Source organism: Anopheles coluzzii, chromosome 3 (genome assembly GCF_943734685.1).
Source record: "Anopheles coluzzii chromosome 3, AcolN3, whole genome shotgun sequence".
NCBI classification, from domain to species: Eukaryota; Metazoa; Arthropoda; class Insecta; order Diptera; family Culicidae; genus Anopheles; species Anopheles coluzzii.
Genome location: NC_064671.1, coordinates 35,015,580 through 35,043,385, shown reverse-complemented (window position 1 = coordinate 35,043,385; position 27,806 = coordinate 35,015,580). Strand labels below are relative to the sequence as shown.

Sequence of the window (27,806 nt, the reverse complement as noted above, 5' to 3'; positions counted from 1 at the left end):
AAGCGATTTTGAGATTGATAATATTGTAAACATTTAAAATGATGTCTAGAATAAGTTTATAAATTACCAGTTAACTGAGTTTTGTTGGTGGTCGAGTGCTCCTGGTTTGGTGTTTTGATGTATTTTTAAAATCAAGCCGATTCAAAGAATGGAATAATAACTCATGTTATCATTTTTGCGATTTCAATTAATAAATAAAATAAAAAAAATATTAAAAAATTAACTTTACTTTTTTATTTCTCGTAAGGGCGGCCCATCATTGATTACATAAACTTACTAACAAAAGTAATTTGAGTTTTTATATTAATTGTTAGTAATTTCACTTGCATATTTTTAAAACCCATAAATTTGTTATTATTTATGCCACCGTCCGAACGAAAATGAACTCACACACTCATTCATGATCGTGCGCATTTGTGTGTTCATCCCAGCGTTCATGAGATGATGAACCCTTCGCACCCCTCTTGTAAAGCACCGCAACCCTCCTAATGCCGTTCGATGCGCTTGGTCATGAGCCCGACACACAGTTGCGTTCGTTCGTTTGGCTCGTTCCCTTTACGCGCTCGTTCGTTCATTCCCGTCCACTGCTTCATTCGCTTTGCAAGCGTCGAAGGGAGCGGACGGTGTGCTGCGTGCGTGTTTTTTCTTCCCCCAGAGCCGTTCGCGTTTGGTGCGTAATCGTCGCGCGCGTTTTACCGGGCTCAACAGTACAGAGCAGTTGCGGGTTTTTGTTGTTGTGCTAATCGGTGCGCTGATGATAACCCCGTCCCCGGTTTAAAGAACGTGTTGCGAGTGACGATTTTTGTTGTTGTTGGTCCACCGAAAGTGCACGGGCAGATAAAACACCCAGAAGTGTCTTGAAGAGAGGTGCGCAGGTGAATTCCGTTCCGTATATTCGCTTGATTCGACGGCCCACAACAAGATCACGTACTCACGCCCTTCGCGAGCTGAGAGCAAAACGATACGATTGCAACAACAAAAAAAGGCGAGCGATTGCGTACAAAAAGTGTGTTTTGTGTGTGTTTGGTCGACGATCATTTTTCCACCCCGGTTCTGGAGCGGCTTTTGGATGTTTTTGGTGTTTTGCGCAGCCTATTACTTTAAGTTACCAATTTTGTGTGTGTGTTAGTCGAAATAAGGTAAAGCAAAACCCACCGACCGCGCAAACCGCGAAAACCTTAACGCGCACCCCCATCGAGTCGCGCATCGACACGCGCGTGTGTGGCAGTGTTTAATTCAGGGCTTGTCGCGTTGTGGCCAACCGCCGCCTCATGTGTGTATGTTGTGGGTGCGAAAAGAGTTGTACCTTAGAAGTGTATACGAGCGTGTGTGTGTGTGTGTGCTTAGGCCTCCTCCACGTGAACAACGCGTTCCAATTCGCGCATTCGGCCGTACGTAACCATTTGTCTGGGTCGATAAAATCGATACCGTCTCACAGCGCGTGAGACGATTGCAATTCGCTCTTGCTGCTATTGCCTTTGGCGATCACCATCAACACGCTAAACACGCGTCCAGTGTGTGTGTGTATGTGTCTGTGGAGTGTTTGGAGTGCCCTGTGAACGACAGGTGAAGCAACGCGCAATCGTGTACGGTGACTTATGAAACCGTGCCAGCAACAGAATCCGGAGCAGCAGCGGCAGAACGTTCACCGCACAAGTGCAGCTAGTGCAGAAAGCGAGGGCAAGAAGTGTGCAATCTGCAAGCAAAAGGCACAGTTGGGTCGGTTTTCCAGCCGGTAATCCACAGCCGGTTCGACACTTGCGGAGAAGAAGCATACTCGCCATACCACATCCAGTAGATAGTGAGTGTTATTAATAGCTGCGTGCGCGAATGTGTCACGCATTCTCGCAACAGGCGGGGGTTCGATAACCACATGACCATCCGCTAGCGACGGGGCGCCCCGAGCTTCTCACATTGATTCATCCATTATTGCTGCCTTGAGCTTTCGCTTGTTTTGCTTTTGCGCAATCCGCTTCCCGCATACTACTAACTCTCATGACAGCTCTGACTCATCTCACCGTCGTCAGTCGGATATGACGTTTGTGCCGCCGCTTGTTGTTAACCCGTCTTGTGGTGCCGCAGTGCCACAAACGCACCGAAACTAACGAGATATTTAACGAAACTCAAACGACAAACTATTATCATCCTCGATCCATCATCTTCGTCTAAAAATCTCACTTTCACCTTGGAGAGACTGACCACCTGTGCGATAGAAATTCCCTCCCCCCCTCCGAGAGTGCACGTGCGCACGCGTGCGACTCTTTATCAGGGATCTTCATCTTCGTCTACACCGAACACGTGTCCAGGGCTCGAACCGAACGAGCCTTTGTGAACCCCAGTGCGGATCCCCGGCATCATCATTAGCGACGTCACGATTGGGCTGGTTACCCTTCCGGCGCCCTCGGGAGGACCGCCAGCAGCACCGGCCAGCTTTGGTCAGCGTCGCTGGCGCCGCCGACTGCGAGAGGCAGGAAGGGCTAACGCAGCACCGAACCAGCCGGAGCAGCAGCAGCCGGAGACGACCGAACCATCCGACAGAATGAAGTACCTAACGGCAGGGCACCGGGAATCGTACACCCTGGTCGCTCGCAAGAGGTACATGAAACGAATGCTGTATGTACATTAACACTTTTCGTCCCCATCACATCAACACCCGTAGAGAGGGCATCTTTGAGTCCGTAGACGTGACCTCGCCTCATCCCGAGAAGGACAACATCCACCTAGCCAGTAGCAGTTGCACTTTGAGTTTGTCCGAGTAGAACTTCCGAGAAGTTGAAGGTTGACCGTAGTAGTAGTAGCTTAGCGCATCCAGTATTGATTGCCGTCGTAGTAGTGGATGTCATTGCCATCATCATATCCTGTAGCATTGTCCCGTGTTGTTGGTGTCATCTTCTAACTCAAATTGTGGTTCTTTTATAAGATTATCGATTTCGATGCGCTTGCTCCCCAAAGAACACTTTGCCATGGGAACTGCTGCTTTGCCTGCGAAAAAACTTCTCCAAAATCTGCCTGCTCCACTGCTGGCCGGAAGATGTCGATTGTGGTCGTGGTCTTGGAAAGAAGATGCTTTATCGGACAGCTTTATTGCGCCTAATTGATCATTAAAAATGCATTTTTGGCTTTTCGTTGCTCATCACATTTCATGTCGCTTCTTTTTGTTTGATTTTTTCGCGACCGTTTTATTGGGGGGGGGGGGTTGTGTTCTTGAATTTCTGGTTTCGTACCAGAAATTGACTTCAGGTTTTACTTTATTTCTCTTTCACTCTCCCTCTCTCTCTTTCTCGCGTGCGTTAGCATTCACTTTCTATCGCGCTCAAGTGAAGTAATGTTGCGAGATGTTGCGTTAAATTTACCGCCCTTGCTGGCAAAACAAAAACACCACATACACACACACAATCTCCAACGATGAAAGCAGATATTGACCGATGCAAGTCGCAAACCCCTCCACGCTAGGGGAAGATGGAGAGGAATTAAAAGAAGATAAAAAAAAACAAAGTCCAATATTACAAATAACGTACGACGGTTTGGCGCGTTTCAGATCATTATCTTTCATGGACGATTTTACAGGCTCAGGTTTTCTCTCTCTGTCTCTCTCTTTTTGATGGTGGTGGGTGTAATGATGTGGACGCAATTTTTGTGGGGTTTTGTGTTTGGAAAAGGAAACACTACCAGAGGCCATGCCAAACGAAAACGCTGGGCGGACGTGAAAATAAAAACACATTTTGCAAGATTTACACATACCATCAGGTTTCGTTTTTGGCCGTTTTTTTGTTGATCGTCACCAGGCGCAGTAGTGCAGTGATGATGGGGTGGCGGGCGCACAAATCAGCGAACCGAAGATGGTAGACACATTTGGCGACTGTTGAACCGGGCCTAGGCTTTGAGCTAGGGTTGAGATTGGAAAAAAATGGAAAAGATAATTATAAAAAGTATATTCACATCATACACGCGCAAAGCGGATGGGGGAAACGGTCCACTTATTTGCTTTATTTTCGGTTCAAAATACTGATGATGACATCAATATATCCTAATGAGAGGAGTTCGTTGGCTAGCTGCTTATCAGCGAGAGCTGCAACTGGCATTCAATCACCTCCGCTAATGGAACGTTCAGGGCGGCCGTTCGGTGGCAACTACTGCTCCGTTTGTTGCGGTTGCCTTTTTCTTTATCGTCCCATAAAACACACACTTCAGAGGCCATTCTGTTCCAATCGCACCCGTTCCAATTCCCAATTAAAGTGTGCCCTCACCGTCCACTCAACTTCCTTTCACTTGCCCGAGAAGCGCATAACGCGCGGTGAAGCGGCCCAGCGAGAGGTGTCAAGAATTACCGATGCAATATGCAATATTACACAAAACCGCCCACACTTGAAAGCATTTCAAGCAGGCAGCTCCAGCGAGAAAAGGAGAGTTATGGCGGTGGTGCTAGTTCAGTGCGTCCGGTTGCGGTCCGTTTGCGCCCTCTCTATCTGCCCGTCGTGATTTAGCTTATAATTTATGAAAACTTATCTGCTAGGGCCATTTTTCATAGCCCCCGATTCAACTGCTCCATTCTCCCACCTGAACCACCTGTGAATACGCGGGCATACGCAGACTGCAGATGCAACTGCATCAACTGGGACCTTCCCACGCCTGCGGCGGAACGTCATTGTCCCAAGCACCGGGACCGGGCCCGAATAGAATTTGCCCGCTAACGATCGATTCCGCAGACAGGTTGGCTAGCGCAGGCAAAACAGAAGCGCAAAGCCTAATGGTTGTGTGTGTGTCGGCAACGGACATATTCTGCACATTCCCGACCTACCCCATGTTGTAGCACACACAGCCACACAACGAAAAGGGAATCGCTCAAAGACATAAAAGGTTAGGGGCAACATTTAACAGACCTTGCTCTCCTCCGCCGCGTCGTACATTATCTGGTAGCTTAATAAATTTGTCACCACTGGGCACACACTGGCTCTCTTACCATTCCTTACGGGGCGGCGGGATTTGACGCATTGGACTTGGCATACAAACAACGGCTTTTTTGTTGTTGTGGGAACTGCACTGCACTGAATCACGTCCGGAAATCGGCCCGAAGTTGACTCCCGACATTAATTAATCAAAAAAGCCAAAGTCTCAACCGTGTGAAGTGTTTCGCTGTCAACTTCATTAATCGAACACCCGCCCTGGGGAGAGCTTTCAGAGTGTACATTAGGAACATTTCGGCCGTTTTCCTATTCCCACCCAGTGTGCTATGTGTGTGTGTGTATGTGGAGTAATTAATAATATGCTCAAAGTAATCAACACTTCATAAATCGAGAAACGGCTCCAGAGGAATGTCACGCACGGACAGTTCCCCTGACCAGCTTGAGTGTGTCTATCTGCTCGTGAAATTCCATTTCACGGATTTCCGTTTGTTTGTGTCTCTCGCGTGTTCCATAATGTTTCCCCCTTTTTTCTCATCCTTCCTTTAGGACATTAGGTCCCCCGCTTCGGGGTATTCTGCGTGCGCCTTCATATTTGACTAATTGCTACCGCCTCTGCCGGCAGGATACCCCGACCGGGCAGCGGCGGCGATATATGGAAATCGGTAATACAATTGTGTCCTGGAGAAAAGGCAAACAGTGGAGAGAGTGAGTGCACAGTTTGCTTCCTGTGTGCTTCCTTTCGGTTGTGTAATGATCATGCCTATCAGGAGCAGCAGCAGCAGCAGCAGCAGCACCAGCAGCAATAGAGCTCTTACGCGTTCGTTCATTGCTTTCCTTTTCCCCGTTCATAAGGGTGCCACAGTACTGCCGAGGCTTAGGCTGCGAGGTTAGCAGGATGCAATGGTGCAAATGAATAGATTTTTATCGCCTGCCGGGGGACACTTTTTACATGCATCGGCGGGTCGAAATTTACGATCACCATGGGACGTTTTTTCTCTGTTCTCTCGCTCTTTCTACTCATTTTTCCATCGATCCCTGGTGTTTATTACTTCCGTTTCGTTCCGGTAAGGGAACGATGAGTGTGTATGTGTGTATAAGTGTGTGCTTTCCCTCCCTTTCTCTGCCACTTGATCGATATAGGTGAGAAAGTGTGAGGACACACTTTTGCTTTCTTTTATGCTTCCGTGAGTCCTTTTGCTCACTTGCCACGGTCCCGGAACGGTTCGCAACGGGGCATCTTCATCCCCCGGGGCTGCCCGAGCTGCTGCTACTGCTGCTGCTGCTGCGTCAGTGCACTGAACAAAAGCAACCACCTCATGCTGAGTGTTACATTAATTTCCCTTCCCCGACCTGGCGGTGCTTTCCAATTCCGATCACATCCTTGATGAGACGCAAACACACACACACACACCTGATGATGATCGGTGTGTGGACCGATTTGTAGCCGTTGTGTGCACTAGCCCTCTCGCCGCCTGGTGATTACATCGGGATTAGGCAAGTAATTGCTTCGTCCTTGCATTTTTTTTTAATTCCAGTAGCTGGAATTGTCCGTTAAAAAGGAAAGGAGAGATGGTGAAGGTGGACGCTAATTAAATGCTCCAATCTTCTGCTCTATGCACTTCCGTCGCTATCAGAGATCATCAGAACTTTGTGATAGGTTTTTTGCAATATATTTCTTAAAATCTTCTGAAATCTTTCAATTACAATCCATTGAATTAGTTCCAAGATCTCTTGCACAAGTCCAAACTCTCTTTTTTATGAGTTTGATAAATTCCGTCGCAGTCGGACATCAACAGTGGGATTTTGTGATAGATGTTTTCAACATCTTGAAGCCCTGGACTTTGACTTTGAAGTCCTGGAGGCGGACATCTTAATACAAATACAAATACAAATACAAATACAAATCTTCATAAAATCGTCATTTTTCAAATTAGTTTCAATATCTATTTTACTTCTTTTCAATCAAATTTTGAAGTTCAACTTCTCTTCAATTTCCCGTATTTGCTTAACACATCGCTCCATTGTGTAACGTGATTACAGTGCATGCCCCACACCTTGTTAATTCGCCTTGAAATCTTCTGGAAAGGCGTCCAGTACTGTACGGGGGAGGCATCTCTTCCACCTACAGAACAGAAGCTCACCCAAGAACTGCCCTCCTCGACAGTGTGGCGTAGGAGGATTAACGGATGATCCGAATAACGTTCTCACACCACGGAACTCTAGTGTTCTAGCGGGATCGTTTTGTTCCTCCTCTCTATCTAGCTTAAGTGCGCGTTCCGTGCGTGCGCAATAGCAATTGAGGTGCTTTTGTTCAAGCGTTGGTTTTTTTGTACCTCATTGCCGTATTCTTTTGCGTGTTTGTGCGCGTTGGCAAGCATCGAAATCGGGGCAAAAACAATTTGTGCAAAATACCACTAGCACCGCCGACCGTTACATATGCCTTCATTCGGAGGAAAAACGATGGGTTGAGTGCGATAATTGCGCGTAGTTCGATTAATTCTGTATTCCACACCAACAGTAAATGGGAGTGTATCGCACACTAGCAATTCTAATGCACCACCAGCATTCCACCAATCTACCACCGCTCGATGTGTGTGCTGCGCGCATTGTAATTGTACGCAGCAAAACAAGCCGTTCAAGCGCACCACGGAAGCAATGCTCACCCACAGATGCAAAAGATGCACACCAATAAAGCCACATCAGACTGATGCAGTATTCATTAAATGCAACGATTAAGTCAATCGCCTTCGAATAATTTTCATCGCACCCAGGAAGCGGGAGAGACGGCAAGACAGCATCAGCAGGGGCTGGAATGCAACTGTCGCAAGTTACTCAAAATGGTCTGCTCGATGATGTCACCGTTCCCTCTCTCTCTCTGACCAAACAGTTTGCGTGCGCAAGATGATGGCCGATTGTGTGGTAATTGTGTGTGTTGTCCCCATGGCAGCGATCGGGGGATCGGGCGGTGATCGCAAAATTGTTATAATTATCAACAGCGACGGTCGCCGTCGCACCAACAGCTCATAAACTCACGCACTCCATCCACGGGCGTTGGGACTCTTGTTTGGGAGGTTTTATTTTCCTTCCAAATTGTCATTTGACCTCCATCTATTTCTTCATCGTCTTTCCCCCTCCCGGTGCGGTATTACATCAAAGCATCGAGCGTTGACGAATTTCCACATTCCGAGCTGTGCGAGCGTGATCGTGATTTTGTTGAGATGTGTGTCGATGTTGGTTTCACTTTGCCGCGGTCTTGCACGTATCAGGCGTATAATTTTGCGTTGGCATGAAGATCAGACTTGCACACGAGAGCCACGCGGAGGAGATGGGCGAACGAAGAACCGGATGGGATTCGCTTTTATTTAGCCTCATGCTCTGCGTTTTGCCCCTTCCAACAGAACGTTATATCAAAGCAATCGAGAAGCGCAGTCGCGGCTTTAGCGTAGAATGCAACCAGCACTAGTGCACATCTGTAATGCATTTGCATTTGACTGGTGCATCCCGCTGGAGCAATGGTAGCAACATCAGAACACTTAATCGATAACGGAAATGGGCTAGCCGAACCTGCCCCACGCTCTCACACACAGAGACAGGTCTGGTGAGCTTGGCCTAGCTGCTCAATAGATTCGAGTCACAAAACTACGAATCTCATGTGTGTACGCCGCCAACACGTGCAAACCAGAGTGCCCGCGAATGAAGGCAAATTGAATGAAGCAGCGGCAGCGGCGGCTTGGCGTGCTTGGCGTGAATAAACACAAGGGGTTCGGCCAACGACGCACGAAGACGACGAACGACCGTAAAACCATCATGGTAGAGGCAAAGGGAGTATGAAGGAAGGGTATAAAATGGTTTGCAAAAGGCCTTTACCGTGCACCATCTATGTCATAAATTCTTGATTCCTCAGACGAACGACGCGAAGAACGCACACTTCTGAATTGATAATGCCCCGGACTGCACATGATAATGAAGCGATTCTGCCTCTTTCTGCATGTATATTTCCAAAAAGGAGAGAGGGTGAGAGAAGAGGGGAAACGATGCAAAGAAAATAGAACACAAGACGAGAAATGCACGCACACATGCGCTCGGATCTCCCTTAACAACTGCTCGGCCGTCCGGCTCTGGGTGATAACGGTTCGCGGACTTTCTCTTCGCGCTGGAGAAGCGCGTCCCATTCCAGGGACACGCCGCGCCACCTTCTTTCTTTCTTCAAAATATTTTATTTCCCCGTGTGCCCGTGACACAACCACATTCCCTGTTTGATGCCTCCGGCGGGTGTGTGAGACAGAGAGAGAGACAAAGAGAGCGTTTATTGTGGTCGTTTAATGGTTGTACCAACCAGTCTGGTGCTGCTGCTTAAACAAGAAGCTCGTTAGAATGGAAGCTCCAAAAAACCAGAAAAAATCACAATAAAGGGCTTGTAAGCGTTCCCAGTTTCTTAGAAGCAGAAGCGTAACATGTTAGTTTCTACCCAAAAAAATGAGATGTAATCTAATAAATATGCTTAGTCCGCACCAACCAACGCGAGCCGGCTTTGTGAAGCGAGTTTTCGTTTAGAGATTATGCTTCTTTGCTGTTGTTGGCTTCTGTTCGCAATGCTCCTGCCAACAAGTTCTTCGTAAATGTGCAACAATATAAAGTTTTATTGCTTTTTTGGTCGTTGGTTAGTGTGTTAGGGACGTAAAAAAACAAGCCAAATTCTACAAATTAATAGCAAAGAAAATCGTGTTTTTGTTTAAACATCTAAAGCGCCCCCTTTTTTAAGCAGTACGGTGTACTTTGAAGATGATAATCTACTGTAACGAATGCAGTGTGTGAAATGGATATATACTACTCTAAGGAAATAGGAAATCTTGCTCTCAACAACCGGTCGGGTGGGCCGAACGGGAAAGGTGCAATTCACACATCGCTGCATGAAAGTCAGTTCTAATGGGGACTTTTTTCCTTAAGAAACACAACAAAAAACTCCCGGAGTAATGCAGACATCAGCAACCATTCCTTAAAATGCAACTCCCTTCCGGTTTTGGGAGATTTGTTGTACGTTTATTTTCTGATTTTTTTGCGTCCACCTCAAAGGTGAGAAGAAACTGGCCATAAATTTGGTTGCGCCTTCCACTGATACAATGCCCTCGAATGCATTGGCTTGCACATACAATAAGATCCTTCCCTTCCGATTGCATAAGGGACTTTAGGGGACGAGCGAGATTACAGGCAAAGGAAGGCAAACACCTAGTGACGTGAATGTAGATGAAGACGATGACGACGACGCTTGGGTTCTCATCGCGCGATTGTGACTAGTTCTGTTCGCTTATCACACTGCTACCATCAGGCAGAGGGTAATTCTCTCACTCGCTGGCAGGGAAATCCCGTCCGGCCGAAGGTGGAACTGATTGAACCGATTGATAGTGTCAAAGACTCCCCGGGTCCGAGAGCGAGCGACTTTGATTAACCGGTGTGATGAGTTATGGCGCCCCCTGGACGGGTAATGTCTCCGCTCGGGTAACAGTATCCGGTCCAAGTTCGCCGGGCCACATCCTACCGTAGTTATAATTACCCCTTTTTTCGGGATTTTTTTCTTCTTCAAACCCTGTTGCACCGCTTTTTTCCACCGGAGCGTAACGCTGCCGTACCTTACATGCTCGACATATATCACAGAACCCTTTCAATGGTTTCCCTGACCTCGGAGACGTCCGAGAGTCGTCCGAGAGTGAAAAGTGTTCCTCAAGTTCTGAAGGTACTGAAGCGACGCGACAAGACGCATAATTTCGTGCGTTGTCGTTTCCGGACGTCAGGCAGAAGAATACTCCTCCTCCCCGCGCTTTCGAAACCGTTGACATCGCCCCCTTTTTCGAAGACACGGCGCAACCTGGAACAGTAACGTTCGGACATTCGGGTGGACACTGTGTGGCTTTTTGGGGTGAGGTTATAATTAGAGCGTCCCGTCAGGGTCCGGCAAGCGCCGCGCGTCCACATACAAAGTCAGCATTTGTTCTCGGCGTTGCCTTGCCGTGCGGAGAGATTGCATCAAAACCGAGTGGGAAGGCTCTTGTGTCAGTCAGTCAGTTAGTCAAGTGTCCGAAACGAGTGTCCGTTGCTGTGGCGTTGTGTGTGTGTGCGCCGAATAATGAGTCAGGTAGCTAACGTAGGAACGCTTCCACGAGAAAACCATGCGTTACGCTCCACGAAGATACGTTGCGGTGGTAGAAGGAAGAGCGGGAAGATAATTTCCAGCAAATGCAAAACAAATCTACACGATCGCGAACGATGGAAGTGTAAGAACCGCTCAGAATCACAGAGTGTGGTTTTTGAATCTGTCCAGGAATCTGCCGTAGAGCGCAGCAAGCACGGTGGGGAGAGATCATTTGTCGGATTAGCGGTTTGTCGGATGCGCAGCCAGCTGTTACGCACACACGAGACGCAGGCATTCACAAGCGTGCTGTTGGCGCGTACATCGCTGCTGCTGCTGCTGCACCGTTTGTTTACAAGTAAGGGAGTTTCCGCTTCACTCCGGCGGACACGCAGACGCCAAACGGAAGGAACGGAAATGATAAAACCAAAGTGTTGGAACAAGAATTATGATCACCCGCGCCGCTATTCTGCCAAGTGGGAACTCCCGAGGGGGCCCACTCTTAAAACCTGCTCAAAGTAGGCTCTCCAGAATAGGTTCAGATATTCCAGACGAGTGTTGTGGTTTCGGGTGAAGGCGCAATTTGGGAGCTCCATTACATTAACGAAGCTGTAGCTCTCAAGAAATTTGGAGAAGGAAAGAGCGAACAAAAACAAGGCACAAAAAAACACTACATATACTCCAATGGGTGAGTGCTTTACCGCTTGAATACGTATGGAGGTTAAGAAGCTAACCTACATAACGATCTGTGTTCCCACCAGAAGTGGGTGTGGGGAATGTTCAGACAGAAAAAACCTCTGACATACAAACCACTACCGGAAACCGTGTTCAATAAATCGATGATGCACTTGATGTGCACGCGCCGTCCGTGGGTTTTTTTCGGGAAAGCAATTTTGAAGTGACGCACCGGGAATAAAATCGCCGAAGATCGGATTGCTTTGATTGCACAGGGCGGCATTAGCGTGTGTGCTCTCCTCTAACTGTCAATAATGATCGTAATGAGTGCAATCAAATCGATCGCAAGCACCCGCACTCGGAAATGAAGAAAGAAAGGCAAAACCGGGAAACAAGCATAACAGGACCCAATTCCTGATTTTCGGGTGTTGTTTTGTTTAGGTTTTTTCGGCCTCGGCTTTTCACAGCCGTTGGATATATCTATTCGATCGTGTTTTTATTGCGGGTAGTATGGCGTGTGGCGTGTGAGGCACCATCAAGAAGACCTACTTTTTTCTTGGGGAGTTGGGATCGGAATAGCCTCACGACTCTTGTTCCAATTAAACATCTTTCCCGATCTCATATTCTTTCTGGACATGATTCCATGTGGACGCTTATTAAGTCTCGCTTTTTGCTAAACGGTTCCTCTAAAACTTAATGATGATGTATCTCATGGAATTAGATCACCAAAATAGCCCTCCAATAACCGCAAAACATCTTTGGACATGGGTGTTTTTGCTTTCCTTTGTTTGCTCTGTCTCTCCCTCGGCAAAAAAATCTCTCCCTGAAAGACAGTTCCGTTCCGTTGCCGAAATCGCTCCTTCTTTCACCCTTTTCACTGCACACAACCACCGTGGTGTGGTGTGTGTCATCTTTCACCCGATGGAACAGGTTTGCCTGACGCGCAACACATCTCCCGGGCTATTATGACGGGAGAAGAAGCTTGATTTGAATTCCAGTTTCCAGCCTCTTCCATGGCTTCCATGAGGCGAGGCGCTTGTTTGCCTTGCGGCGGGGACATACGAAATGGGAATGGGGGGGTAAAAAGGGCGAGAAGGAGAATAATCGCAATGGAATTCCTTGAATATTTGTCGAGCCTTTCAATATATTTCTTGGTTGGTTTGTTTCCCCTTTGATGCTCCTGTTGCTGCTGCTGCTTCGCTTCGTAGGGAGTGGTGGTATGTCAGTGTGCAATCCAGGGGTTACTTTCTTTCCCGAGCTGGTTCTTTCGGGCCTTTAATTTGTCCAAATTGCCAATGCAGTTGTACACTTTCTGTGTCACCTTTTATGTTGCTTCCCGAAAAAAATGCGCTTGTTACCGAGATTGCTTTAATCCCGTGCCGTGGTTGAGTGCAATTTAAGAATAATCTCCCATCCCCAAAGAAGTTGAAAGCAAATTGGAGTCGGACGCGCCCGGGTTCGTCGAAAGTGGTGGCGCGTTCACGTTTCGCTGTAAAAATCTTATCAGCAGTTGCACTCAACTCGTGCGATGTTTTATTTTTGCAAGCGGCAAACAAAACAAAAAAAAAACGGGCAAATAAAATAGAATCATCATCTCGTACGCGTAATGAGTTTTGTTTGGTGTTGGCAAATTTTTGCTTTGATAAGAGAGCGATCCGATAACGCTCGTTGACTGCAATATGTGAAGGGAATGGAATAGAAACGCTGCGGATTTGGAAGAAAACGCTTTATCAGTGGTGTTATATTTAAATTTGCTTCAAGCTTAATCTTGCGCCAAGAGCTATGATTGTGCAGTGATTCTACAGCAAACGATCAATCACCTATTAGTTACATTGTAAACATTTCAAAATGTACAGAACCCTTCATTTTCGCATAATGGCTAATAGGGGAACAAGCAAAAATAAGGGGCTAGATCCACCGTTTTATCTGCAACAAAAAAAAAGTCACGCACTAAAGCGTCATCCAAGCTCTTACGCAAACACAAATCGATTTCTCTGTGTGTGACCTGTATAATTGCTGTGTACAAAAAAGAAAAAAAGTGCACATGAATAGACATTTTCCCAAACGGCCAAAACTGACAACGATCAATTAACCATCTTCCATGGTTCACTAGTCAAACGTCAACTGACGGGAAGCAAATAATGGTCGCTGTGGGACATGGCGAAAACAACATCCGAGGTAATCTTCGGCCAAACACACACACCGAAGGGTGTCCAATTTCCTTCCCCAATTCCAGCCGCTTCACGCCCCTGAGCCACGACCTTTCGATGTGGCCGAATTATCAATAAAGCGATTACACATGTTTTGTCGCTTGGTGTATCTGCTGTGTGTTTTCTGTCTACGGCTATGCTTTACCATCCCACGTAGCTGCCATTGGAAGCTGTATGTGGATTTTGCATAATTTCCTGTATCCCTTGTAACCCTTTCCGCAACGGCGGCACCCCTTACCCAACGCTAGTGTGAGCAACGATGATGTAGCGAAATCCATCAGTCAATTGAGCACCCATGACGCCGCCACCCCGTCATGGAGATCATGCCTTCCGGATCCCATTGTCACCGCCATCGGTTTTGGTTTGCTTCCGTACGGTGCGCGGGACTTTAGTCGGCTTCAATGAATATTGATCATTTTCCGGCCAAATGCAAATCGGCACGACACACACGGTGTATCGAATTTTCCTCCGTTTTTCGACGCGTCAATCGCTCTATCCAGATGCGGCGTCTATTCCCCTTCCTTCTACCCTTGTTTTTTTGTGTGTGTGTGTTGCTGAATAAGTAATTGTTAGGATCACGATCATCCAATATCGGCCCTCAATACTCCGGACGGGGTCGATATGCTGCGAGGCGCACTGTATCGTGTTTGATGGGTGTTTTAATGTTGCCTGCGAGTGTGTCATTTGGATGTCTCGAATATCAGTCGCACAGGCACATGCACAGGCCGAACGGGGATAATCAGTCCAACCCCGCACCGTTCCCGTCACGCGTGTGAAAAGGGGCGTTTCACGGACCACGATATCAGATGTCATATCATTTGAATTCAAACCCCATTATCGGCAATTATACTGCCACAGGCCAGGGGGAAAAACTGGGCAAATCGGGTAATGCACCCACCACCGTGCAGGCACACACTAATTCTAATGTTCGATAACGGCACTAACGGCCTCTCCATTCCCTTGCGCTCCGGAACCGGAACAACCACCGCAACCACCATCATCATTGCTGCATGCTGTGGACTGGCGGGCGAAAGCATAAACCGCGCGAGCATGGCCCCGCGAAACAGACCCGAAACGTGACCGCAGAAATGATTTGCGTAGCGGAGTAATTACGCGGTTTTTATTCTACGATAATTATCGTTACGGTCTTGTTTTTCTCCTATCCACTTTTTTATGGCCTTATCGGTAAAGGCTATGGCTGTGATGTGCCGCGTTAAAAAACCCCGCGTGTTTGGTCTGCATGGGATATATTTCAAACTACCACGGTTTCACAAACCCGGATCGCAAACTAAGCTAGACAAATAAATTTTCTCCCAAGAGCAGCGCGCAGCACCAAGCGTTTGCCCAGTTTTGACAAGGGGAAACTATTTTAATTGCGGTTATTAATTGGGAAGCATGCGCGGCTTGGGCCGGTGTGTGACGGTAGTCAATATTTTCCGTTATTAAATGGGCGACGAAAGTAATAAATAAATTCCAATCGGGAAGGCCGAAACCGAAAAAAAATGGTAGAGCCAGAAATAGAGAAAAGGTTCGTCGTTTGGCTGCTGCCAGGTGGTTTAGAAGTCATCGGGTCGCGATCACCTTAAAGTGGTGTGCTTGTGTGTGTCCTTTATTTCTTTTTACCGATTTTTTTGGAAGGCGGAGGCAGAATTAGTGCTGGTGGAATATTTAATGCTGCTCTCGTGATCGTCTACCCCAAATGTTGATGTCTTTCTTTCCAATGATCCTGATCAAACTGTCTTGTTTTCGGGAGAGAGGAAAAAAAACTGTCAAACGATGGGACATTAAGAGACATAAAATAGAGCTCTAAAAACACAAGAAATCATCTATGTGTTCCCCTTAAGGAGGCAATTTTCGGGGACAGTAATTGATGGTGATTTAACAGCAAAAGGTGGTTAGTGGCAGTGTCCTGTAAGGTGCATCCGTTAAATACCGTGCTACCTTTTTTGAAAGCGGAACGCGCAGGGGTAGAAAGATCGATTCTTTTTATGGCTTTATGACACATAGATGGCGATGATTAAGATACCGTGACGTGTGTGGGGTAGATGCAACGATGATCAACCACGACGATCGAGTGCTTTTTACAGCGTCTCCGGGGGCTGTGTGTGCAAACAGAATCCGTAATCCGATGTCTCATAGCTGCTGTGACGGAGGGGCAACTTCCAAGAAAGCGTTCCGTTCCCAGTGATTCTCCTATTCCAGTTTCGCGTCGCGATTGCGCGCTCAATTTCGTCATCGTAAATGTGCAAACGCGCAACATTCGCTCAAAACAAAAACGCGCCTCGCACTCTCACGCATCGAAACCGTTTACCACATACGCGTACATTTTGGACGCCATGATGGGGCCAACGGGTGACACTACGATGGCAGCGATCGAAGGAAAGAAAAAATCAATTATTTAACTAGCTTTAGGCAAATCGTGCCTCATCGCCCGGCTGTTGCGTTGCCGTTCGATGCGTTGCCGTGTCGCCGCGTAAAGTGATTGACACCTTCTCGCGCTTTTTTTTTTGTTGCTCCTGTGATTGTAGAGACAATTTAACGCGCGTACTAAAAAATAAAGTGCCAACAGCACCATTTAAGCGCTTGTTTTGGCGATAGATTGCCCCTTGTCTTGTTGCCGTTGCTATTACGAGCGAGAAAATTGGTACTTTTTTTTGTTGTCTCGCAAAAAAACAAAACACCTAAACAACAACGAAACATCGTTCCGCTCCGCAAAATAAAGATGAGCGCCCAATTCAACACGAGACAAACGTCTTTTTTATGTTTTTTTGTGCACAATTGTGCAGCCTAATTTAATGCGCAAGATGATGATGACGCTTTGCGCAATCTAACTTACAAACGTCAGGTGGCACACATTTTCATCCAGCAAAAGTGCTTAGCGTGTGGGGCAACGAAATCACAAACGAATTGCAGTCGGTCGAGTGTTTTCGTTTTGGACGTCCCTCTCGATCATTGTGTGTTGTGTAGTGTGTGCTACTGGTGCTGCGCGCACACGTGAGTGGCCGGCTGAAGTAGATGCGCAAACGCTCTTGCTTGCGCCTCACAAACGCCATAGTGGGCATGCACGCAGTGGCAGAGGGGGGGATTGATTTATTTGCCCTATAATTTTCGGCTTCTAGTGTTCTTTAATTTCCGATAAATTTCCGATTCCACTTCCACGACCGTGGGCAGGGATATCCGGGAGCGAGAGAGAGGGCGAGAGAGGGCTCCGGCCACTCTTGATTAAACAATAATTGGCGCTTAATTCAGGGCTCTCGACGGGGCTGTGTTTAGAGGGCGTAGGCCAAACTGGTGGGCCTCTTGAAATGCTCGATTTTCCGTAAACATATACTGCAAACAACAGAACCATCGTGCTCTCCCACTGTTCCTCTCTCTCTCTCTGTCTCTTCTACCACGTGCCACGAACAACGGGTGCCACGTGTACCACGAACGCAGCAGCCACAGCTGCACCGTTTTCTGGCTGCATTTCTGCAACAGTTCCATCGCCGTTGCACCGCTCTTCTGACAACTTCATCAAGCACACCGAGAGCTCTCCGCACGGGGAAAAAGGGCCTTCTGTGCAAGAGTATCGTTTTCAATTTGCATATTTTTGTGTTCCCCTGGTGGTGGTGGTGTGGATGCGTGTTTTTTGTTGTTGTTGTTACATGGTGTACCCAGGAAAACGGAAAGCCATTGCCAACGAAGCTTGAAAGAGGATTTTCCCCAGACGCCGGGCACTGTTGTGTGGAGTTTTGTTTTATTTTCGGTTTCGTTTCGCACATCCACTGTGTTGTTCATGTCAGCCCCTAAATATGGTGTAGCCGCGAAACGATGAAGCGACGAACGCACCATCCAGTTGCATTTTGAAGTTTAGAAGTTTTTAGGAATTAGGCAAAAGTTTTTCCTAAAACGGGTATACGTACACACATGAACCCATGAGTCGGTGTGCTGCTGGTGGTGTATTCCGTTTCAAATCGCATAAATATTGACAACCGTATAAAAAGGACGCGTGGAATAGGAAAAATACAAAAAAAACAACAATACATCACCATCGGTCCGTGGCGTCGAGTGAAAAGGTATATCCCTTTTTGCTCTGTTTCCAGCGCTGCCAGCGTCCTACGACACGGGAACGTGTTTATTGAAATAATAGAAAATAATTGAAAGCAAACATATCGCATTACCCTTTTGGTGGGGATTTATTTTCCCTAAAGGTTCGGGCCGTTTTCGCTGGGGTGTGTTTCTGTGTCATCGAAGGAATTAAAATGCTTCGCAGCAGAGTTTCCCTGGAGTGGAGTGCCAATGGACAGTTCGCGTTTGATTTTGTGGCTTTTTTTCGTCGTTGTTTGAGGGTCACTTTTTTGGGCGTTTTTGTCTGTGTTTAACACCCCAACGGGGCGACTTCTGAAAGGTGATAGAATTCAATCGGGAAATCGTTAGAACCCACCGTTAGTGCCATTATACTCCAACTCTCTCTCTCTCTTTTTTATCTCCTCTGCTGCCGCATTACGGATGCATTGGATGACTTAAAATAAATCCCAGCTCCAATGGTATGCCCTGGTGTATTGTTCTGTGCGGATCACTTTACACACGTGACAATCATAAACAAATAACCGGTTGATTTACAAAAAAAAACCCCCGAGCGTTGTGTTGCGTGTTACGGTTTGGTTGGTTCGGTTCCGTTCCAAATCCGTTCCGATCGGCCGCAAATCAACACACAGCTCGGGGGCTGAATGCACAATGAGAATGGGAAGATGGACCCAACACACCACTGTTGTTTGGTACATACAAAAAAGACTCATCTTGATCGCTTCGCTGCACTTCGTGCTGTAATACTGGTCAGCGTTGGGTGTAAATTGGGTGCTTTTTTTGTGTTTGGTGTGCTTCAACATAACCACAGCACCGAACGAAGCTCGCGCCCTCTCCGCGTAAAAGTGTGCTTTTGGTGCACCGGATTGCATACAACCCGGGCGCTTGAAACCCGGGAGGGATGTATCGCGTTACAGTTCCATTTTCGGTGCGACCAGTGTGGCGACCAGGGCCAGGTAGTTTGGTGGTGGGAAAACAGGCCGGCTGTTGCACGGTCAAACACGAGTCCCGGGTTAGGATTAGAACAGAGAAAAGGGGTCACGGTTTTGTGGTCAGAGCGCTGTGCTCGGGAACGGCCACAGGTCAAGAAACGACAATCCGCAAACGAGCTGCACAAATTCGGTGTGCTGTAATTGAAACAAATGGGTGCGCTTTTGTGTGTGTGTGTGTGTCCTGCCGGCTACACGGCGCACGAAAAAGAGCGTGGAAAGATAGTTGGATGAGCAAACAGCACCAAAAAATTGGGAAGGATTATGGGGCGATTCTGTGCTGTCTTGTTTCGGCTGTGTGAACGTTTGCCAGTGCCCTTCGCGGTATTTTGTTCGTTAAGCCCTCGCGAGGTTTAAGAGGCTTCGTTGCTAGCAAGAAATAAACAAAGAAAGGAACCTCGCGAGAAGCTGCAAAGAAAGTACCGAGCTGCAAACCCTTAAACTACGAAGAAAGCAGATGCAGACAGCGCCTTGTGCAGCAATGACCTTTTTTTTTAAAGTAAACAGCGAACCCAAGAAAATACGCACACCAAAATGACCGTTGGATTTGGTTGCATTGCGGGATACTGCTTGATTTATGGGCTGATTAAGTGACCGGCACCGATGCGCTCCGGGTTACGAAACGATGGATGGCGCCAGTGTCTACGATGCGGTCGCCATTTAGTGTGCGAGAGAATGCAAATAAACTGCGGTTTGTTCGGTAGGTTCCAGAAAAGACAGCCGCTCCGGTTCTGGGAATCAATTTCCAACCGAATTCTACTACCGAACCTACAAAACAATGAAGTTTTGTGGCTGTTTGTGGTGCCGCACGATGAAGACATCCTCTCTCCGGAGGGCCATATCCACAGTAGGTGGCGTAACACTACCCACAGAGTGGCCGCACTGGTGTTCTTGACTGATGATTGTAGTCTTTCGAGGGGATGTCTTTTTCCCGTTTGCTTTCACCTGGTTGGTTGATGCTCTAGGCTCTCTTTCCTAGAAGATACAATCAACTCCCGGACTCCGGTGCGGGATTTTTGATTCCGGTGTCCGTTTTTTCCCCTACTTCGAAGGTGTTGAGTTCCGCGAGTTCCGGTGACGGAGTCGTTTGCTCAGGCTAATTAAGGTAAAACAATTTACCATCCGCGCGCGTCCACCCCAGCTCCAGGGATTGGCTCGATGTGGAGACACTAATTACCATCCAATTAGTATGCTAAGCGACGAGCAGCACCCGAACGAACGATTCCGCCGGAGCTCTCCGATGGGTTTTTGGGATGCGGCTCCGATGTCTTAATTTCGCTGCGTTTGGGCGTTTTGCCGCTTGGAAGACGCCGAGTTGCCGCCGAGGGATTGACAGCGGACAGCGGAGGGTTTGTTTGTCGCTCGGGTATCCCGTGGGTAGTAGTAGCTTGGCCGGCTTGGTAGGTGGTGGATTGCTGGAGCGGGATATTATAGGTGCGATTCTTCACCCCAAAACGTCCTCTTCAGAAATTAAGACCCCCGGTGTCCGGCGACGACGGCAGCAAAACACCCGTTTCGCGTAAGCGGCTACCGGCACTGTCACGAACTCCCGGTGAGGTATTTATTCCCAAAATTAGCAAATGAGACAAAAGCCGGCGGCACATACCACAGGTCCACTGGAATCCTTTGTTCGGGGTTTTGAAAATGCTGGAGCGTGGCGTTGGGTTCTAAATTAAAAATTCTAATTCTTCGCCCGATCGATGTTGCCTCGGCGTGGGATGGGGCGGTCTGTAGGTGGTCAAAACAAAACGGTTCACTCCCTGGAGGGTGCTTTCCAAACCACCCCGAGTGTGTATGTGGGAGTGGGGGGGCTATGGATCGTGCGTGCGCACTAATGGCGTCGCGGTTGATGATCGCGCCCCGTCTGGCGACTCCGATTGAAACGCGTTCGGAATCAAATTTCCAGTGCCGTGTTTGCCATCGGTACTACCTACTCAACTTCGGACGTTCGTGAAGAAGAGCTGTGCCCACGCTACCAACGCCTAATCTTGATGCAGTTGGGTCCTCTCTCCCTTTTCTGGATGTACAATTAGGCGCCCTCTGGAAATTCAGACAAAATATCGTATCAGGTGTATCACGTAGCGTCCCATTTGTGGAGAGGCAAGATTTTGGAAGCTTTTGGAGCATGTCCGATCGAAGACGAAGTCGTATCATTTAAATGCGGGACAACTCATTCCCTTTGGGCTGTGTGTAATTTGGTGAATGAATTCCATCACACCAGCATTGTGTAGCATTAGCTTCTATTGGGAATTACAGTTTCCAGCTTCTTGTTCGTAGATAGAGCGCTAGAGCATTCCATCGTCAAACACGGGATCAAAAGAACCAAACTGAACGATGGCTAAACCTTGTCGAAGTCTTCTCCTCGTGTCGATACGGTATTTGACTACCTTTCGATGGGTAACCTCCCCAGGGCAACCGTTGGTTTGAAGTTGGACGCCGAAAAACGCAAACGACACCACATTGCCATCGTTCAGACACGGAAGCGCACGCTTGAGGGCACCTCCGAGCGTGCCAATGCCGTTTCGGATGTGCATCTCGTATGCATTTACCTGATGTCTAGAGCTTCCTTCCTTGCATGCATGCGCACGGTTCCAAAACAACGGTGCACATGCAATGTGGTTACATCTGTCAAAGTCATTCAGTAACAAGGACCAGTACCATCTACCCTCAAGGGACACACGGTACACTCCTCTCGTTTCTCCATTCACCAGCATTGCAATTGCAGGCTTTATCATCCAAATTGAGACACATTTCGACGTTCGACTTTCACCCAACGCAGAATGGTGCAATTATGAATAGAATGGTTTAATTAATTTTCTGGAATTTCGAGCTTAAATCAAAGCCCCGCTCGTAGGGACCGCTCGGTAATTGTTATGGTTAAGGGGAGGGAGATGAACCTTTTGTTGGGTGGATATTGCAATAAAACCGTGGAGGGACACGGCATTGTACGCGCAGCGGGAGGCGTCGCACCAAGAGTCCCGGGCGTCGATATTGGACGATTGGCAAACAGCATTTGTTTGCAGATTTATGCGCTTCCCCCCCCCGTGTTTGTGGCAATAGAAATCGGAACGCATACGTAATGTAGCTGTGCCTGTCTGTTCGGTGCTGTCCAAAAATGGTGCACAATGCCCATTAGTGTTCTGTGTGTGATGACCGTATGTAACGGTAGAGAGAACAAAGCGTAAGGTGTGTGTGTTTGCGGCACAGCGCTGTGACCGGAAGCAAACCTAATCAGCATTCAGTCACTCGTTGGACCTAACTAAGGGACCCGAGGGACCCGGAGGTTGGTCGTAAAACTAACCAGCGGGAGGAGGATCAATACTGGCCAAAATTGGTGCTAGCTGACGCGTTGACGTAGGACGTATTCTTCAACGGCATCGCTGGAACGATGCTGAGAATGAGGAACAAAACACCAACACCACCGTGATGACCACAAGCAAACCGGAAAACTGTACCCCGCCCATGGGACCTTTTAATGTCCGTTTGCGATTGAAGGGTTTTTTTTTGTTGCTTTGCTTCACTAGACAACGCAACGCTCAGGCTCAGATAGAGAACGGTTTGGAGGATTTTTCACACACCATTGCTGATTCCCACGCCTTGTGGCTCAAGAAAAGTAATCAAAAGCACATTTTCTGGGCGCAAAAAAACGGGCACAGAACTGGAAATGAGGAATACTCACGAAAACTAGGATAAACTATGCGTCGTTTGTGTGTGTGTGTGCGTTTTGTATTTGTACCGCCCGCTGAGTATAGATCCCTAAACCCAGCAGGATGTCTGGTAGGTGGATATTGAAGAAGGAACCCAGGAGAACGGAACGTTTATTCTTCGAAAAATCGAAACCTCATTAAAGAAAATGAGAAACGGCCAACAACGACAAAAAATCGATCATTATTTTGCCATCATCAAGCTTGAAGGGGGGGAGACCTAGCGAGCGCCTTAAGGAAGTGTGCAGTATCGATGGGAAACGCCTTCAAGTGACTTTCTCCTCCCGTTTGAAATGTTAAGATACCTTGAGAGGACACAAAAAGGATGCGGTAGCGTACAACAACTACCCACTGGAAAAGGAAGGAGTTTCAACAACAATACAAAAAAATACCCCTTCCGGCGAAACTGAGAAGAGTTGGCTGTCCTGCTGCGGTAAGCGAAACGATCGTTGGACTTTGTTTTGTTCCCATTTTCCTTGATCGGACGCTGGCGTGTCGTCCTGGTCCCTCCCGGAGGGCACAGCGGCAAAAATAACCGTACACAGTCGTCCTTTTTTTGTCACTTTGGACCAAAAAAAAGCATTAAGTGTCCCCCGTATTTTTTTCACGCTTTAGCAAGCAAAGGCTGCAATTACCGTCACCACTGCGCTCGCCTGGCCTGGCCGTTTTCGTTAGTTGGAATTGGACTTTTCGGGGCGTTTTTCTCGAGGATAAAACCTTCGACGAACAGTTTGAACAGGGTTTCTTAACGGGGCCTGTGTGTGTGTGTAAGGCGCAAGCGACATAAGAAATGGAGAAGTAACTTCGTCCTGTTTCGCAAAGGGTAAAATTGATTTCCGGCCAATAATGCGGGGACGGCGTGGGGAGGTTTTTTTTGTGGGTTGCTAATTTAAGCCTTCGCTAAATGTAAATCGGGACTTTTGAACGGTTTTCGTAATTCGGGAAGTAGCTTAATTTGCAAAGGGGAACTTTTACGGGGGTTCGGAAATTGGCAGTCCTGCTCCGGCGGAGGGGGAAATAAAATGCCTTTAATGGGTGGCCACCAGAGTCGTAAAAATTGATTGACAAAGTGTTTTTCAAAATATTTTGCAAACGCTTGCAAGGAGATCGTTGCCATTTTAATTCTTCGCGTTTGCACAAAACTTCTTGAGCAAATCATGTATAATGCGTCACCCTTCTGAAGATCCTTTTTTAGCGTCCCAAAGGAGAATTAGGGGTTTGAAAAAGAATAGAAAAACAAAACTCCTTAAATAAAAAGCAATCAAAGAGTGCGTTGCGTGACACCGGGACGGTCGCACAAACGGACGCCAACTGAGCAAAACGACGGTGTGTGAAGCATCTTTTTCCGCCGCTTTCGATCGGATTCGTTGCCGTTGTTGTTTTCTCACGCAAATTATGCTGGTACTATGCGAACCAGGCAGCACTGCAGCCCGTGAGTGACACTTGACTTTTGGACGGCGCGCGTCGTTTGAAGCGGGCTGACAGCGGGAAAATAAATTGACTTTTTTTCTCTCCTTCTTCTTGCCTTAAAGAATCAAGCACCGCGAACGTCGGTTCGATCGATTCGCTTATTCTTTCGATACTTTTTTTTCAAGGGTCCTCTTTCATCTTCCAACTTCTTCCACTCACATTTCACGTCTTTTGTGCGCGCGCGCGGAGCTAAAGGGACACTTTGAACGGTCGTGCGACTTTCCTTCTCGTACGATGATGATGATGGTCATCTTAAGGTTTTGCTGCTGGAAGATTAAAGCCGCTACAAGCTGTGTGCATTTTCCCCCTCTTCACTGGACAGCAATGAAAAATCAAGGACCACCGCGTACGGAGGCAGATTAATGGTACTTTTATTAAAGTGAACAAAAAAAAATGCAATCCGGTCAAGAAAAACAAATTTCCCATAGCGCGCGCGAGCAGGGAATGGTTTGCGCGGACGCTACAAAGGAACTTTCCCTTTTTCCCCGGTGTGCGCGCACAAGGGGGAGGAGGTTTCGAGCGTCTTAGCGTCCATCAGCCGGCGATTTCCAAGTGGTTGATTGACGAACGCGTCGAGCGTTCTTGCCTTGGTTGTGCATAACTTGTTCGATGGAACTTGTTTCGCGATTAGCGTCGCGATCTAAAAAACCAAAAAAATCCCTAACGGTCGGTGCTACACGATGCCCTGTTCCCTTCCGCGTCTTTTCAACGCGGGGTTTTTCCCCTGTTAAAACCATTTCTCCCCTGCCCGAAAACAATGCAAATCGCTGCGTTGACAAGACGGCGGCTCGCGTGCATCTCACGCACAATTGACGGTCTAATAGAACACGGAGGGAACGTCGCAGAAACCCCTTGGCCGTGGCGCGATAAAGCAGGATAAGAAGCGCGCGAAGAAAGTAGGGAGAGTTTTGGCGTCCCTCCTTTTCGTTCCCTTTCGTTTGGCCGTAGCGTACCGTGGGCAAAGTGAAAGTTGTTTTGCTGCCGTACGAGCGGCTATAGGAGCCATTGTTTAATAGAACTTGTATTCAAATCTGTCGATTCTGTCGCGTCGCGGAGAAAGAATTGAGGCGAAACCGGGCGTAAGAACTATCTAAATCTTTCGCGCATATGGGTTTTTTTTACTCACGCTTGCTCTTTAGAGTTTGAGCGTAAAAAAGGGGTGTGTTGGTGGGAACCGTGGAACGATTTTCGGCCGGCCTTTCAAGGTGTGTTGTGCTTGGCCGGGCTGTGCGTCTTGGCTGCCGTGAAATTGTTGCATTCAGAGGCATTGAGTTTCGAATCGCTGGCAAGGGGAAAACTGGTGGATTCCGTTCCTTTCCTTTTCTTTTTTTTTGGCGAGTAATTTTTCCCAAACTGCCCTCTGGCGCGCCGTTGGACTCAGGCACGCACACACACCCAAACGGGGAGGATATGTGCGTAGTCATTGTTATTACAGGGCTATTAAAAGTTCTTGATTTATGATTTTGGCGGTGGTTCGGTCGTGTTTTTTTTTTATTAAATAGCGGTTCTGTTTGCTGGAGATTGCCAGCGTTTTGGCACGCTCATAATTGGGCAGCTCCAGAAATGTGACTTTTTTTGGTGTGTGTTACAAAGGAACGTCAGCGCGTTGGTCACTTAAAGGGAATGGCGGAAGAATGTCGTCCAAGCATACCAGGGGAGTACGTGAAACCGTGTTTTTTGTTCCTCTTTTTGTTTCCTAAGCATATGCGGAAGAAGATATCTCTTACACACAGCAGCATTAGACATCCAGAACAAAGCAGAGAAACAAATGGGCAAAGGCCGTAAAGTTCTGTACCACCCCGGGACCGGCTGTGACGGGTTTGGTCGATGGTTTTATGCGTGTGAAATATTAAATTTTCGCATTTTTCACCTCGCGTGTATGACAGAGTTTTAAGCGCTCATTTGAAGCATCGTAAGTTCTCTGCTCGTTGATGAAACGCATAAAAATATAAACTTTGTGTTTGTGTGTGTGAGCAAAGAATGGTAATACATCTCGTAATCCCGCACGATTTAAGATCATCACAAACCATCACAAGCATCAAGCTTACGGAGAAAGATTTGCACAGCAAAGAACATCACTTAATAGCGCCCGTTATGAAATTGTGGAAGCTGCTGCTCACCCTTTCTTTGCTTTTCTCCTTGCTTCGCTTTGCGTTCCCTCTAAACGACCGCACAAACTTCCACCACGGCGGTCCAAACAATGGCGCTAAACAATTACGCTTTCACCGGGCCGGGCTTTTTATAGAATCATACATTTTTTCCCAATCCCCACCCGATAAACACCCATCGTCGTCTTGTCGAGTGGAAAAAGAAAAGAAAGCATTAGTATGGTATATGATTGTTGCTTTGCATGCATGTGGAAAAAGGATTTAGTTTGAAGGGAAAGCCGCTAAAAGAGGCTTATTATTTGAATGCTCAATGGCCAGAAATGTATCCCGAGAACGAGCGACCGCATCATCATTTGTAATTTCCTTTTGTAACAGAAAGTCGATGATGATGATGGTTACGGTTGTGCAGGTGATAAATGATTGCATGACATGAAATTTCGGGGTTTGCGCTTCTATTTTTGCGCAACTCAAACTTGCAGTAAGCAGCAACTTTGCAAGAGAAGAAAAGGGTCGTACGGTTCTGTCCCTCCGTCCCTACTGCAATCAAACGGCATCGTGCGTGTGTGGTACCATTTCTTGACACGAAACGCGGCGACGACGGGGTATAAGACATCATTAATCGATTCCTTTCTGGAAGAGGGAACGAAAAAGAGGGGGACCTCAATTTGTGCCATATAAAAGAAGCCAGGCTGTCGAGAAAACTGTGTTGCTGTGTCGAATTTTATTGTTATTATCGTTCAGAGGTTTATGAACTATTATGCAAAAACACACCTCCCGCTGCTTCGCGCGGCTTTGCGGGACGCGCTTAAGAACTGGGAAAAATGCAGCACCACCGCAAACACGATAATGATGTGTTGTGCATCGGAGAGGCTTAGCGAAACCGTGGGACAACACTGGGACTGGGAAATCGTCGGCTGCAGATTGTTGCAGATAATGCGCCCGAGAGTGAAGCAGACCGTACCAGATTTGTTTACGTGTGCATCCTCTGTTTGGGTTTGGGTTTGCAAATGATAGTTACAATTGATGGTAAATTGATTTTTCCTATTCCAACACGGTCGTAAGGAAGTTTAAACATCCATTCCGTTCTGGGGTCGCTGCAAAACAAAAGCAAGGCGCCCGTTCATGCTGCATTGACAACTGTGTAACCCTGGGCAAAAGTAAGTATACCGGGCTTGGGAGTGTAAATAATCATTCCTTTCCATAACTCAACCGTGCAGGCGCGGTGCAGGCAGGCTAATCAGCTTCTCTCAACCGTCGTCTTCGTTGTCGGGTTCGTCGCCTTCGCCCGTCCCGATGTTTGTTTGCTTGCAAATGCAGCATTAAAAGTTTACAACCAAAGCCGGGCCCAGAATGTTTATGGCACAATCTCTCGAGCATTAGCTTTTAATTGTTATCCTTTGAGAAGCTTGTGGTATGCATCGGCATTTGTGTTGGTTTATATGTGGTACACGTTTGTATTAAAATGGCAAATTGCCCATCTACCCTTCGACACGGAATCGAAGGTCACCATCATTTGCCGCTGATTGAGCTTAATGCGTGTTTCTGGCTGTGTGTGGC

The 27,806-nt window shown here is 47.5% G+C and overlaps 2 protein-coding genes across 10 annotated transcripts in view; one reads left to right on the top strand and one right to left on the bottom strand.

The window, feature by feature from the left end:
- The window catches only part of LOC120959480 (rap1 GTPase-activating protein 1), a 160,320-nt gene that overhangs the window by 61,521 nt on the left and 70,993 nt on the right, over positions 1 to 27,806 (top strand). The window contains exon 1 of one of the 8 annotated variants that reach the window (XM_049609702.1): positions 584 to 1,801. The exons of 5 other annotated variants lie outside the window; for them this stretch is intronic. Coding sequence is in view for 2 of the 3 variants with exons in the window: in XM_049609699.1 (XP_049465656.1) it covers positions 2,540 to 2,613 (74 nt within the window). In the remaining variant the exon portion in view is untranslated. Of the gene's footprint in view, positions 1 to 583; positions 1,802 to 1,823; positions 2,614 to 27,806 lie in introns of those variants that run through there. 2 more of the 8 variants (XM_049609700.1, XM_049609699.1) reach the window with 2 other exon arrangements.
- LOC120957351 (cytochrome c-2) overlaps positions 1 to 27,806 on the bottom strand; it is a 138,869-nt gene that overhangs the window by 72,600 nt on the left and 38,463 nt on the right. The window lies entirely within an intron of this gene.